Source organism: Mustela lutreola, chromosome 2 (genome assembly GCF_030435805.1).
Source record: "Mustela lutreola isolate mMusLut2 chromosome 2, mMusLut2.pri, whole genome shotgun sequence".
NCBI classification, from domain to species: domain Eukaryota; kingdom Metazoa; phylum Chordata; class Mammalia; order Carnivora; family Mustelidae; genus Mustela; species Mustela lutreola.
The window spans coordinates 37,832,548-37,848,012 of NC_081291.1; the positions used below are offsets into that span (position 1 = coordinate 37,832,548).

The 15,465-nt window shown below is 39.8% G+C and overlaps 1 protein-coding gene across 6 annotated transcripts in view; it reads left to right on the top strand.

Annotated features, from left to right (window-relative positions):
- MITF (melanocyte inducing transcription factor) overlaps positions 1–14,864 on the top strand; it is a 218,851-nt gene extending 203,987 nt beyond the window's left edge. For all 6 annotated transcript variants that reach the window (XM_059161483.1, XM_059161482.1, XM_059161484.1 and 3 more), the window contains exons 8-10: positions 2,063–2,138; positions 5,669–5,816; positions 11,342–14,864. In XM_059161483.1, coding sequence (XP_059017466.1) covers positions 2,063–2,138; positions 5,669–5,816; positions 11,342–11,743 — 626 coding nt within the window. In that variant the 3' untranslated portion in view covers positions 11,744–14,864. The remainder of the gene's footprint in view (positions 1–2,062; positions 2,139–5,668; positions 5,817–11,341) is intronic.
- Positions 14,865–15,465: the final 601 nt, after the last annotated feature.

The following is a 15,465-nucleotide window of genomic DNA, read 5'->3' on the forward strand; positions in this document are numbered from 1 at the left end:
CCTACTACTACCAAGTGTTGATATTGCTTCCAGTTTCTCCCAGCTACAAATAGAGCCACAGTGAACATTTGCATAATGCCTCTCTGTGTACAGGGGAGTTTGTTTCTCCAGGTTAGGTACTGAGAAACAGAATCGCTCGGTCCCAGAGGGGGGTGAGTTCTTTCTTTTAATAGATTCTGCCTTTCTCAGTTCCTATATCAGGTACAAGAAGCTTTGCTCCTTTCCACCAAAAGATTTGCACTAATATTTCTAAGGTCTCCTCCAGCTTCCAAGAAATTGGACTCGAATGAATGTATTTCTTCTTTTCAGATAACTTAGAATTAAGATCATTAAGCATTATCCAAAACTTCTCCTGACTGAAATATGGGAAACTAAGTTGTATCTTGTTAAAAACATTACCTTTGTTTAGGCACCTGAACTCTCACGTTTAGGGTTGTCAGTAAAGTATACACCTGATCAGGTCACGTTCTGAGGGCTATAAAAAACCTTTTAAAATCTCATCTAACCATTAGAAATGAACACTCAAGGTTAGATTGTCCATTGGCATAACTTTTCCTCTCCTAGAAACTAACCTTGTGAAAGTAGCTGCCAAAACGTGCACAATACTATATTCGTTTATTTACTTGTAACTATTTATTGAGCTCCCCATATCGTACGAGGCATTTTTCTATGGAAGTGAACAGACAGACGGGCTTCCCACTCTTATGAGCTTCCATTTGAGTCACTCTTATGAGCTTCCATTTGAGTCAAGGACAGACAGAATAGATGAGCAAAAAAATATTTCTATTTTATAAAAGCTTAATGATAAGGCTTTAAGTAACTGACTGAATCCTAGAAGTGATGGCTCAGCTAAGGGGAAAAAATACAGTATTTGTTGGGAAAGTAACACGTAATATTATTTACCTAAGTGTATGGAATGCTAGTTGGTCAAATATAAATATGTATCTGGACATACTGTTTTAAAGTGAAATATTAACATACTTATTCCAATTTGTTAGACCTTAAGTTATTTGGAATTTATTTCCCAGAGTAGATAAATTAGAGACATTTATTAACACATATGCTTTACTGTTTCATCTTCCCCTAAGAAGACGATAATTTAACTAATGATGCAACTGAACTGGGATGCCACCAGGACGCAGAGTATAGTGAAACAAGCTGCCTTGACTCTTAAGCTTGTGTTACTCAGTCCTGTCGCTGCTCAACACAGCTGTCTGTTGAGCACAGGAAATGTGGCCAGTTTGAATGTGATGCACTGGGAAGTATAAAAAAGACACTGGATTCAAAAATTTAGTGCCAAGAAAAGAATGTTCGGTATTTAATTTATTAATATTTACATAGATTACAGGTTGAAGTGATGGTATTCTGGCTATGTTGGGTTTACAGAAATACTCAAATTAATTTTACCTCTTTCTTTTTACTTTTTCAGTGTGACTACTAGAAAATTGAAAATTACGGAAATACAATACTTGCATTGTATTTCTGTTGGGCAACACTGCGCCCAGAGCAGGGAATTTTGTACAGCCTAGAGGCTAAGAATGTTTTCTACATTTTTAAATAGCTTAAAAAAAAAAAAAGCCGTGAGAAGAATATTCTGCGATAAGTAGAAATTATATAAAATCTAAATTCTGGCCCCCTGGGCTTCTTGTTGGTAGACTTGCATGGCCCAAAAAAAAAAAAAAAAAAATTGTATCCAGTTAATATTACCACATTTTGAATTTTGTCAATAAAGAAAAAAAAATCTATGGAAATGTATTTTCTCTTCCATTCTTTAGGTATCTACATAATATCCTCAATTTTGCCAATTGGCCCTCAATGCCAAAAGGAACCCATTATCTGGCCCCGTAAAAATTTGCTGTCCCCTAATCTGAATACTCAGGGTTGAGTCCTGGCTGTTCCCACTTAACTCAGTACCGAAAACATGACAACAACGGGGAGATACCAGTTCGGGTTATATGGCCTTGGGCCAGCACAGTTAAGGCACACATGGCTTTAGCAGTATCTACTAAATGTGTATGTGGCCCTGTTACTAATCATCCCTTCCTGTGCTCTTTTCTTGAAGTTGAACGAAGAAGACGATTTAACATAAATGACCGCATTAAAGAACTAGGTACTTTGATTCCCAAGTCAAATGATCCGTGAGTACAATTCCATGTTAATCTGTGTCGTATATTTTTTTGGTACCTTAATGTTTATTCATATGTTGCAAAAAGTGCACAGCTACAGAAACTAGAGTCCAGAAATACCCCTCTGCCTTTGGTTCCATGGCTGGTATATTTCCCATACCTTTCTTTTGGTTAGTCTCATCAGACTAAAAATTTGAGAGAAATCAACTGAATTGCATTCAAGGGCTACTGGACATCAGCTCTGAGCTTGGGATATAAGGAGGTGGCTTTCTGAAGTCTGAGACTTTTTGGCAAATGATCCCCAAGCTGCTAGAAAAATTCTCTTCACCGTTCAGGCGGGACAGAGGTTTCAGTAGTGGTTTAGACTGGATTTGCTGGCAACTTGTGTGCAACTCATACAGTACCGATGGGCCCTGAGAGCTGGGATTAGAGACTTCAAGTTTAACAATAGTCAACAGATAAAAGGTCAAAAATTGGGGCACCTGGGTGGCTCAGTGGGTTAAAGCCTCTGCCTTCGGCTCAGGTCATGATCCCAGGTTCCTGGGATCCAGCTGACATCAGGCTCTCTGCTCAGCGGGGAACCTGCTTCCCTCCTTTCTCTGTCTGCCTCTCTATCTACATGTAATCTCTGTCTGTCAAATAAATAAATAAAATCTTAAAAAAAAAAAATAGGTCAAAAAAACGTTTTTGAAAACTTGCATGCCCTCGCTGTGTTTTACCAACCTGGAAAAAAGTAATTTTCATCCTCTTTTAAGTACACGTCAGCTAATTTGGGTTTCAGCTTCCAGTCTCTGCTCACCTCCTACCCCTGTTCAGACAGATAACAGTTGTAAAGATAATTTCCCTACCAGCAACGTCAGCAAGTAGGACAACAAATATACAATTTTTATCCATTAGAAAGTGGCCCATTTGAAGTAAAGGGCTAGAGTGTATACATTTTAATGGCTCCCACAGGCATCCGATGAAATTAGCCTTTGAATATGACCTTTTAGCTACCTAATAAAATGTAAAGATGAAATCAAGCATTATTCATGCAAGGCTTATTAAATTTGCTATTCACATTATTGTCGGGGAATTTGTGACAAAATAAAATAAAATCATTGCCCATTGTAAGGTGGTCTTGATGGATGTTCAAGCAGAATTTCCATCATCAAGATTTTGCTTTCCCAGGTTTCAAGGAAAGCCATTTTGAAACTCAAAACATTCAGATTCTCAGTTCTGCAGCACAAATTTATCCTACTAAGGGGCTGTGACCTTCATTTCCTATAGTCAGTCTTGCATGATAGTTGAAATTGAATTCCCATTTTCCTGTTCTTTATCAGCTTTCACTTTTTAGCATATTCTTTTAAACTGTAGCATGTGAATCTCTTTAGCAACGTATTATGAAATTATGGGGCTGCAGTGAAAGCCTCTATTTGCATATCTTCTTTCTCTATTGTATTAGAATACTTACGTGTTTATAATCTGAACTGATAATGATCTTTAATTGTAGGCATTGTTTTAAGATAAATGGACTATAATCTCTAATGGGGGTTTTCCATACCAGTTTCTGGAACAGGCTCTGCAGCTGCTTTAGGAACATAGTCCGGCTGACCAGGTTCTTGCCCCATATGCTCTCCTCCCCCATAGCAGATCCCTATTGTTGATTTCTATATTGGGGATCTTTTAATACTTATGTGTGAAAAAAGTGTGGTTCTCTAATTACGAGGGGAAAAAAAGTTTGAATACCCTTCCTTTAAGCCTAAAAGCATAATCGATTGATTGGGTCTTACAGGAGGCAAAACCTAATAAGATAATTGGTTAGAACAGTCACTTCTTAGAAACTGAGTAACTGCTTACATGTGTCATGGGTCAGTACAGGTTTTTCAACTTCACTGGCCTAGTTAAGGCATCTTTCATTATGGTTACATTTCTCTCTGGCTGCTAAAGGGTCTGTTACTCTGATCTCAGCCCTGAACATTAAACAAGTCAGCTCCATGTTCCCCGTATCTCAGGACACCTCCCTGGGTAGCCATCTTCAGTGCTCAGACCCCAGGGATCATCCCCCGGGAATTCTCTGCCTCTCAGAGGAGGACTTCTGTTTTGTTCTTCATCTAATCCATAGGAGGATCAATTACTTGGTGACTTGTTTTAATGATGCTCCATTCACACATCCCTGCTGATACTTCCAATATTCCTCCAGCAGCCGTAGGTTGTGGGGTAGAAGAGTTTTCATCCGTGAAGTGGTTTTTGTTTATTTTTTCATTGTCCTTGTCATTGTCATCATGAACACTGTCGATGAAAGAGCTCAGATTAATTTAAGGTGCCCCAGAAATATTACATAGGTAATTATAATTTCATTCTTAATTATTTTTCTGGAGTGCTCTACATTTTTCAGCTCACTTTTACCTACATTTTAATGGTGTTCTTAATTTCCTCATATACATGAGTACATTACAGTTACAGTCATAAAAAACTGAAAGGCACCAAGCTCAGGCTGCCTGGATTTGAAATCCAGAAGAGTCCCTTTCTAGATGTGTGATCTTGGGGAAGACAGTTATTTTCCTCATCTGTTTAAAAAAAGGCAAGGGTGTTCAGAATATTCTTCCTAGTCTGGTTCTTTTGAGGACTCAGTCACATAAGAAGAATGACAGAATGGTTCAGTGCCTGGAGTCTGGAGCCAGATCCTCTAGGCTTCCTGGCTCTACCACTTCCTAGCTGTGGGCAAATTACTTCACCTCTCTGTGCCTTTGTTTCCTACCCTACAAAATGGGGACAATATTAGTGCCTAGACACTGAGGTGGTTATGATAGGATCAAATGAGCTCTGAAAAACCTTAAAAGATACCTGGCACATAGTAAATGTTGTTTAAAGATAGCTATTGTAATTATTCAGTTGAAACTTTAACACAGTGTCTGCTGTTACTTGAATTGCCTTCTAGACTTTTCATAGCACATTCATCTAAGAGGCCTCCTTGGAGTTCAGTAATGTACATGCAAGGCTGTTCATACATGTGTAGTATTACCATTTTATAGATGAGGAGATGGGGAGAGCTTTGAGAACTTGGCCGGGATATTCATGAGAAAATCCAAAGATACCACTTTTATGCTTCACATGGTCAAGTAGTAGGATCTCACGGAATTTTTTTTTTTTTTTTTAACTGTAGCTTATTCTGCCTGCCTGAATGAGTTAACTTTGATAGTCCTAGAAACCTGTAACTCTTTAATATGGTTTTTAAGAATATCGATTTTGTAATCAACAGAACTAAATTTAAGTCCTGACCCCACCTTGTCGTGGCTCTATAACAAGGGCATACTCCTCCAAACAGTGTATGTTTCAACCCGTGCACCACGCCCCTCCCTTCCAACGTGCTCGTCTGGGTTAAGTAGGATAATGTCTAAGAGGTGGGCAGACAGTGTCCGGCACAGGATAAGCACTCCGTGAATGGTACCTGTCATCTCGTGTCATCGTTAAGATATCTTTAGACATCAAATGCCCTGAATGATGAATTTTCATTGTGCCTTGAATCCCAAAAAAGGTTGTTTTCTTCCTCTTCGTTATAGAGACATGCGCTGGAACAAGGGAACCATCTTAAAAGCATCTGTGGACTATATCCGAAAGTTACAGCGAGAACAGCAGCGCGCAAAAGAACTTGAAAACCGACAGAAGAAGCTGGAGCACGCCAACCGGCACTTGTTGCTCAGAATACAGGTAGGGGGCACGTGTTGTGAGGGGTTTGCGATACGTCCCTGACTTGGAGGTGGGAGGAAAGGGGATATAATGAGCCATGGGGGACTTGATTTACATGATCCTAATACAGTAGCTACTTGTTATTTATGGATTGCCTCTTTGTGAATTTGCCGCTCATAAAAATTTACCGTAAGCCCAAGATCAACATTCATGGTGCTCTCATGGCCCTTCGTGGACATGGGCAGAGTGGCTAATCTGAGTTAAGGTTGAACAAGACAATAACCTGCTGTCTTGTTTTAGCTCACACCGTAAGCATCCTTTTCATGGTCCTTAGTCCCAGGCTTTTCACATTTCTGTGGGTTTTATGGGTGAATTTTGCTGTTTAAAATGGCTCCTAAGAGTATTACTGAAGTTGTCTGGTATTCCTAAGCATGAAAAGGCTGGGAGGGGTCTTCTGGAGATAAGTTTCCTTTGTAGGTAAGTTCCAGTGCTCTTGGCTGTGATTTCCATATTAATAAATCAACATTGTGTATTAAGGTGTCTTTAAACATAAAACAAGGTTACATGTTGACTCGTTAATGAAAATGTGACTAAGATACTCATAGAAACCTAACTCCATATTTCTTTTAGAAGCGATCGTTTGGTACATACTAATTCAAGGTTCAGAGCCACTTTATAGAACCTCAGTGGCTTAGTGCATTTGGACTGCAGTAACAAAAGACCACAGACTGGGTGGCTTACACAACAAACATTATTTCTCAGGGTTCCTTAGCCTAGGAAGTCCAAGATCAGGGTGCAGGTAGATTCGGTGTTTGGTAAGAGCCTGCTTCCTGTTTCATAGACAGAGGTGGCATCCCTGGGTCTTCACATGATAACAGGGGGAAAGCGCTCTCTGGTGTTTTTTTTAATAAGGGCATGAATTCCATTCATGAGGACTCTACTCTCACACCTTAATTACTGCCCAAAGTCCTACCTCCAAATTCATCACCTTGGGGATTAGATTCCAACATAGGAATTTTGGGGTGGGGTGAGACACAAACATTCAGTCAATAGCAAAAATTATTTCAAAGAATAAGAATTGAAGTTGTTAAATACCAAGATGCCTCAGTATTCGGTGGGGGTATGTAGCCAATGGTCAAAGCCTATGTTTATAAGGAACTTGGAGACATCCAGAAGATCTTACCAAGATAAAAATTTTAGAAGTCATTGCAGACAGTGAAATTATAGTATCTTGAACTCACGCTACTTATTTTTGGAGTGAGAAATACTAATTTTGTTATGTGGAATTCATCTGTCATTCTGTGTACTGGGTAAACATGGTACTATTAAGTGTGAAATGGGGCAGTCCTTCTGTAGTATGAGCTCATGGTACTCCTCTTAGGCACTCGGGCTCTCATGCTGAGGGTAAGGGCATAATCATAACTTCCTCCGAAACTGTCCTGAAGAAGGCTAAGAAAAATGGACTCCCTGCTCATGAACAAAGGAGTTGGCAAGAGTAATTTTCATTTACTTGTTGACCTAGAGCACAGTCCACTGGTAAGAGACAACAGAGTACCTTCTTCTTGAGTAGATGGACCCGCCTTTTACCATATTTTCAGGTTTCCAGTGCAACTGTTTGTGGCCATCAAAGCCTGACCCTTCAGATAGCAGTGTGTTCCACCTGATGGTGTGAATCCTGGACACCCAACCTCTCTAACAGAGTAATTTGTTTATGATAATAGTCTCCGACCTTTTGAATGCCCCAGAACATGGTTGACATTTCCCAATATCACTTCTCTCATGGCATGACTGTGATCTTCAGCACGGTGGCAGAAGACCATTCTCCTCTAGGGGGTGCATCTTAGAATGTCCGCAGTGAAGCAGAGGTAGCATGTCATTTGAAAATCCTTTTTTTTTTTTTTTTTTTTTGAGTTTTTGTCATTTGTTTTATGTTCGTATGATCATAAGTAGCCATAGGTCCTTTTCTCTTGAACTTAGCATACCCTTTTATAAAAGTAGCGTATACTGATGTGTTATTTCCTTATACAAATGTTAAAACATAGGAACTGTTTTGAAAGACTAGGTTTTGTTTTCAGCATCCAAACTCATCTCTTTGTGTGGAATACGAATATTGTGAAAAATGTGGATTGGAAATGCCATGGTGACAGCATCATAGGTTTCTTCCGGTGATAGCATGGGACAGCCTGTAGAACTTAAAGCATATCACGGAAAAGATTATTAGTTAGGGAGGCCGTGCCATGCAATGAGCCTGAGTTCTCCAGATGAGACTTACCACATTGTTTAGAAATCTAAGTAATGCTTTAATCAGCTGATAAACATTTTTAATTAAACAAGAGATCAGGGTGAGATGTTTGCCTCTTTTCATCCAACTTCTTTTTTTTCTTTTTGAAACAAACTACACGTGTGGGGGAGCTGTTCATATTAGCATGTTGGTGTAGATTTACAATAGTGCATGTTTTAAGCTTGGGCCTAAGGGCTCCCTTTCATTTTCACTCCAAGTGATGCATGCAGAAATTTTCACAGAAGAAAGAGCATGAAGCCTTAATATCTTTGGAACCATAATTTTATTAAACAGCCCAAGGCTTTAAAATGACGCCCAAAGAGACTTGTGTTTCTGGAGATCGAGTAAAGGAACATGAACATACTTTTGTGACATCTCAGGCTCCCGTCTTTTATGTGTCCGGCATCCAGAGAACAATCTGGACTGCACACTGGACATGACTTTTCAGGAAAGTGCATTTCTAGGCTTGTGGGCAAAGGTTGAGTAGCTGGATCACACTGGAGGCTGCTTGTCCCTCCTTCGTGTGGCAAGGTGACTTCACATTTATATTCTGTCGCTGTTATATTAGGGTACGACAAGCATAGAAAGAACACTCATAGAGAGTCGTTTGGGTTCATTTTAGGAGGGTCCAGGGATACTCAGGGAGAGTGCAAAGAGCTTGCTTGGAAGGCATTTTGCAGAGAGGAACCTGGAGAGGCTGTGACAGTTGGAAAGTGCATTAGTCCGCTCAGGCCGCTCTAACAAATACCACAGGTCAGGTGGGGACACGCATCTCCTCCTCACAGTTCTGAAGGCCTTGAAGCCCAAGGTCAAGGTGTGGGCAGAATTAGTTTTTCTATACTTCTCTGGGAGGATGCCTTTTGGTTTTGCAGGAAAGGCTTTCCAGGGTCTTAACCTAGGTGTGTCTGTGTGTCCTAATCTCTTCTTCTTTTTTTAAAATTTAAATTAAATTAATTAACATATAATGTCTGATTGGTTTCAGTGGTAGAGGTCAGTGATTCATCCATCTTACCTAACACCCAGTGCTGATTACATCACATGCCCTCCCCAAAGTCCCTCACCCAGTTACCCCATCCCTCTACCCCTCACCCCTCCAGCAACCCTCACTTTGTTTCCGTTTGTCTCCTTCTCGGGTTTCGTCTTGTTTCATTTTTTTCCCTCTTTTCCCCTATGATCCTCTGCCTTGTTTCTTAAATTCCACCTATGGGTGAGATCATCTGTTAATCTCTTCTTCTAAGGACATCTGTCCTATTGGAGTTTGGATTAGGGCCCACCCAAATGACCTCATTGAATTTAATTGCCTCTTTAAAAAACAGCATCTCAAAACACACATTCTGAGGTGCTGGGGGTTAGGACTTGAACATATGCATTTTTCTTTTCTTTTCTTTTTTTTTTAAAGATTGAGAAAGAGAAAAGAGGGGGAGAGAGAGCAACCAAGAGGGCGAGCACAGTGGAGGGGGGAGGCAGAGGGACAGCCTCTCGAGGAGACTGGGCATTGAGCTGGGAGCCTGACGCGGGGCTTGATACCCTCACCCTGGAACATAACAAATTTTTCAGTTCAGCCCGTAACAGGAAGGATGTGGAGAAAGTATATAGAGAAATTATTCATCCTCCTTATAAAAACTTTCTTTTGGAATTTAAAAAAAAAAAAAAAAAAACCAGCCAAGCACAACACTTCCCTTGGGCCTGGTAAGATGAGTTAGGCAACACTTCTCAAAGTTAAGTTCCCTGTATACAACTTCCACAAGTTTTGCCATTCCCACTCCCTTTACTAGGTCATGATACCCTTCGTATCTTAGTAACTGTTTAGCTGTGCCCTAGGCCAAAGGAATAGCTACCATTTCTTTGTTAGTTCCAACCAACTTAATGAATGTTTAGGTCCTAACAACTCAGTTGGCTATTTGAAAATACAAAACAGAAAAACCGAAAGAAAAACAGCATTTTTTTTTTAAGATTTTATTTATTTGACAGACAGAGATCACAAGTAGGCAGAGAGGCAGGCAGAGAGAGAGGAGGAAGCAGGCTCCCTGCAGAGCAGAGAGCCCGATGCGGGGCTCAATTCCAGGACCCTGGGATTATGACCTGAGCTGAAGGCAGAGGCTTTAACCACTGAGCCACCCAGGCACCCCAAAAAACAGTATTTTTATTTGATTTTCTAATAACTGTGTTACTTGCTAATGGGCTGTGTGTGTCTGTTGCACACTGCACAACCTCTCCAGCTGCGGAATCCAGTTGGACAGTGCCGTCCTCATTTCTCATCCTGTGTTGCTTTTTATGCAGTTCTTACTTTTTATCACAGTGACCACCAAAGACCTGGCTTTACAATGATATGCTATGGAGAAGCATGTCGCACAGTTTACTGCTGAGACCATGAGGCTTCTTGAGTTTGGTAGTTCTTGGAGTAGTGTGCTATTTCTCCAGTTATCTGAAAATGTCACAGTGCCCTACGAGTTCACTGCAGCACCCCTGGATATGTGTTCAGAGTTTAGGGACCCCAGGACTGTATTATTTACCAAACATTTTCTTTCAGTCAGCTCACATTTTGAAATTTTATTTTTATATTTATTTTTATTTCTGTGTTTTTAAAATTTATCTTAAGGAATATGAACATCTGGGAGAGACAGTCTTTGTATTTAATACCTAATGAAATCTGTGTAGCATTTAAAATGCTCTACTGGAAGAAATAACATTTATTAATTGAAAAGAGCAAAAAAATTATTTTTGTAGTTGTTTTTTCCTCTGTCAGATTTTTTTAAGACTTTTTTTAAAAAAGATTTTATTTCTTTGAGAGCGAGAGATAGCACAGAGGGAGAGGGAGAAGCAGACCCCCACTGAGCAGAGAACTCTACACAGGACTCGATCCCAGGACCCTGAGATCATGACCTGAGCCAAAAGCAGATGCTTAATCCACTGAGCCATCCAGATGCCCCTATTACTTTACTTTTAGAGAAGTTTTAGGTTCACAGCACAATTGAGGAGAAGGTAAAGAGACTCCCTGTAGGCTCCTTGCTCTCCCACAGGTACTCCACCTCCCCCCAGCCACGCCCCCCACCACAGTGGTACATTTGCTACAACTGGTGGACCTACACTGCACGACACCATCACCCAAAGTCCCTGTTTGACCTTAGAGTTCACTGTTGGTGTCGTACAGCCTGTGAGTCTGAACAGGTATATAACGACACATACACCCCCTTACAGTACCACAGACAGTCCTTGGATTGCCCTAAAATCCTCCACCTCTTGAAACATTTCGCTTTCATTTTAGGAACTTGAAATGCAGGCTCGAGCTCACGGACTTTCGCTTATTCCATCCACGGGCCTCTGCTCCCCCGACCTGGTGAATCGGATCATTAAGCAAGAACCCACTCTCGAGAACTGCAACCAAGACCTCCTTCAGCACCACGCAGACCTACCTTGCACAACAACGCTTGATCTCACAGACGGCACCATCACCTTCAACAACAACCTTGGCGCGGGGACCGAAGGGAACCAAGCCTATAGCGTCCCCACGAAAATGGGATCCAAACTGGAAGACATCCTGATGGATGACACCCTTTCTCCCGTTGGCATAACTGACCCGCTGCTCTCGTCAGTGTCCCCCGGAGCTTCCAAAACAAGCAGCCGAAGGAGCAGCATGAGCATGGAAGAAGCCGAGCACGCTTGTTAGCGGGCCGGCCTGCCCTGCGCTTTCCGAAACTGCTTCCTTTCTCGATTCGTAGGTTTCCTAATTTCCCCGAAGGGGGTTTCTTGATAATTTTTCCTTTAATATGGAAGTTTTTTTCATGCTTTATCAATAGCCCAGGATATATTTTATTTTTAGAATTTTGTGAAACAGACTTGTATATTCTATTTTACAACTACAGATGCCTCCAAAGTATTGTACAATGAGTGTACACTATCTGCGAACTGAATTCGCCCCGGACTTTAGCTTTCTGAGCAAGAGGATTTTGCATCAGAGAAATTTCTGTCCATTTTTATTCAGGGGAAACTTGGTTTGAGATTTTTTTTTTTTAATGCCTGTGACATCTTTGGAAATTAAATGTAAAGTTTAATTGAAAGAATGTAAAGCAACCAAAAATTTAAAAAAAAAAAAAGGCAGAGAGTAAGAGATTGAGGAAAGAAAGGAAGAAATCCAAACTAACCATTTTTTACTTTGTAAATGTATTGATTCATTGGTACTGCCTTAAAGATCCAGTACCGTTTTAACAACATTTAGTCTTTCTACTGCAAGCTATTTAAGGCAATACAATATTCTGTTAAAAAAAAAAAAAAAAAAAGTGCATCCAATTTCATGAGGATTGTCTGGTTAGAAAATGTAACTGATCCCTTACTTAGGTGCAAGTGAAATTGAAGGGTTAGAGAGCGAGGCCCTGACACATGGGCCCTAATCTTGCTGTTCTTCACTCTGTGCTCTGTTACAGTTTTCCTCATCAGTTAGTGTGATTCAGTTTTCCATAAGATATATTTTATTTCAAAAGGAAATGAATGTCCTCTCAAAATATTGAGGAGCACTGAAAGTTGTCCTTTTTAAAATTTTTTTTCCTCTCTCTCTCCCATTTCACTTTTGATAAAGAAAACCAAACTGGGCACATTTCTAATTGGCTTTCCTATTTTTATTTTTAAATTATGTTTTACTGTTCATTTGATTTGTACAGATTCTTTATTATCATTGTTCTTTTCAGTATGTTTGTATTAATTTGTAAGAATATGCATCTTAAAATGGCAAGTTTTCAATATTTTTACAACTCACTGGTGGTTTTCCGCATTCTTTGTACCCACGTGAAAGAAAACTTTTATGCAAGGTCTTGTGTTTAAAGAGAGCTTTGCAAATATTTTGTATATTACCGTCTCACTTGGAACTGTTTTTTTCCACACGTTTAAGGTGTAGTATTAATAGGCAAAAACTGGCTTTCTAGAGAAAATAAACTTACATATTTATTTTTAGTGATATAAAAGTAGCAATATTCTTGGAGAATGATCACCATAGCATTGATACGCCCATAATGGTCATTTAAATTGGGGTTTATTTCAGCAAACAGCTGCTGAATTTTTGGAAGGAGAAATAACTGTATTGGCAAATTACTGTTACTGGATAACAGTGTTTCAACAAGCAGCAAAGTTGTAAGTTAGTTTCAGTGCATTATCTACTTGTGTGGTCCTTTGCAATAACAGTAGTGTTACATGTAATCTATCTGGCCTACGTGTTTTATACAGCTGACATATGGTGTTAAGAGCCAGGCTGTTGAATGGAATTTCTCAGTAGCAGCCTACAATTGAATAGCAAGTGGCATAAAGCATATCCATTCAGAATGAAGTGCCTTAAATATAGCAGTAGTCTTTTTTGGACTAGCACTGACTGAACCGTAATATAGGAGACAGTTTCAAGATGGTATTTTTCATATTAAATATATTTTAGTGACAGAGTGCCAACTTTTTTCATCAGGAAATCTTATTCAGGAGGAATTTTTTTTTTTTTAAGAAAATGAGTTTAAATGTCAAATACGAATTGGCGGATGGGTATTGGAGGGTTCAAAGAGAAGGTGTGATTGTCAGGTGAATGAATGGATGGCTTCCATGAAAATAATCAACTGCACAGTTCCCATGCACTTCGGGCAATGAGAATCCTTGGAAACATTGATGATGCGATCAGTTTTATAGCTTTATTACCGAAGGGGGTAGGGAAAATTAATTCCCATTCTTTCAATCCCCTTAATTGTATAGCTCTTTTCCTAGAATAGTGATGCAAATCTGCATGAACAGCTAACTGTACCATAGTGTTCACTGATACAATCATAGCATTGTCTATTTTTCTCTTCATATTTATATGGGAGGAGGGGAGCTGGGTGCAGAAGTCCAAGATCGCTACGGTATGATGTTTGTTTTCTTTAGCTGATGGTGAGGGTTCTTGAAAACGGAGCAAGGTTGACGAGCCCCTGGCCCAGGGAATATGGCCAGGGCTAAGTGACCTTACACAAAGCTCTGTTAGAGGAAGCATGGCATCTCGTACCACTGTCCTGACTTTTGCAACTCCTGAGCTCACTGCCACCTGCTTCCCCATCCCCTTCTTCTTAAGAGACAATTTCTCGGAGTGGCGGGTGAGGAAGCCCAGGAGAATGCTGCAGCCTCGGGGGGTGGTTTTATTTATTTCTTTTTTGCCAAATCGAGTGTGGATTTGTCTTAGGGACTAGTTAAGCCAAGAAGCGGTGGTTTGGGGTCGTCGTTTGTGACCGCGAGAGAATGATCCACACCACTCCCCTCATCCCTGAGAGCACACTTGTGACTCGGGGTCGGGCCTCCCTATGGAGTGACCAAAATGCCAAACTTGTCCACCTGCCTCCGGATAAGGCCATGGAAATACCAAACCCTTTGACTTTGCCAAAAACCCTTACAACCAACCTGGACATACACAGGATGACAAAGTTCTTTCTGGTTGTTTTTAAATAATAAAGCAATAAGAACAAATAAAATACATAGGAAGTTAAGAGATATAAAATAAAGCACAAAGGAATGCACTTATTAATATTTTTTAAAAATGCACTGGGGAAAAGTTAGTGTTGATAGCAGTATATTAAAAGACCCTATTTCTTGGAAAAAAAAAAAAAAGACAAATGACTGTCTCTTGCGGACGCTTGGTACTGTAATGTTAATAATATAGTCCCCTGCTGTTGGACGCAGCAATCATTTCTGTATGGTCCATAGCACTGTATATTATGGATCGATATTAATGTATCCAATGAAACAATTGAACTGTTGTTCTTGATAGCCTCATTAAAGCATTTGGTTTTTCACATAGTGGTGGCCAGTTGTTTTTAGTTAATGACAATTTTGAGTATTGTTTGCCTTATCCAAAATGGTAGTGCACATTTTCTTCCGATGGAATGAATAACGAATTGCAGGAAAATTTTTAAATTGCCAGTAAGTACTTTTTTTGTTTGAAATGCCATTCTAATACACTACTTCTCAGTTTTCAACATTTTTGATTATGACTTGCACTCAGATGAACTATAATTATACAGCTTCCCCCCAGCTACCTCTGAATTTGGGGGAGATTTTAAACTCCCAGATGCCAAGAATTCATTTTAGATACAGGAGTTTTATTTAACATGTTTTAGTGAGAGGTGGCTTTATAAGAAGAGAAATTGTCAGAGAAGCCCTTGCATATTTACGAAAAAGACATTGGGTTTTTAAAATACAAATTTACAATAATGAAAGCTTAATATACCCAGGTTGCCAGCTCCTGGCTGTATTTTTTTTAAATACAGCACTTAAGAATCATTTGATAAATGTTGGATTTGACTTGGGAAGTGTCAGACAAAACATGTCTTTATTCCCTAGCTAGACCTTAAACTTCTGCCCTCTTTAAAAAATATTCTGGTTTAACCTCTGGAG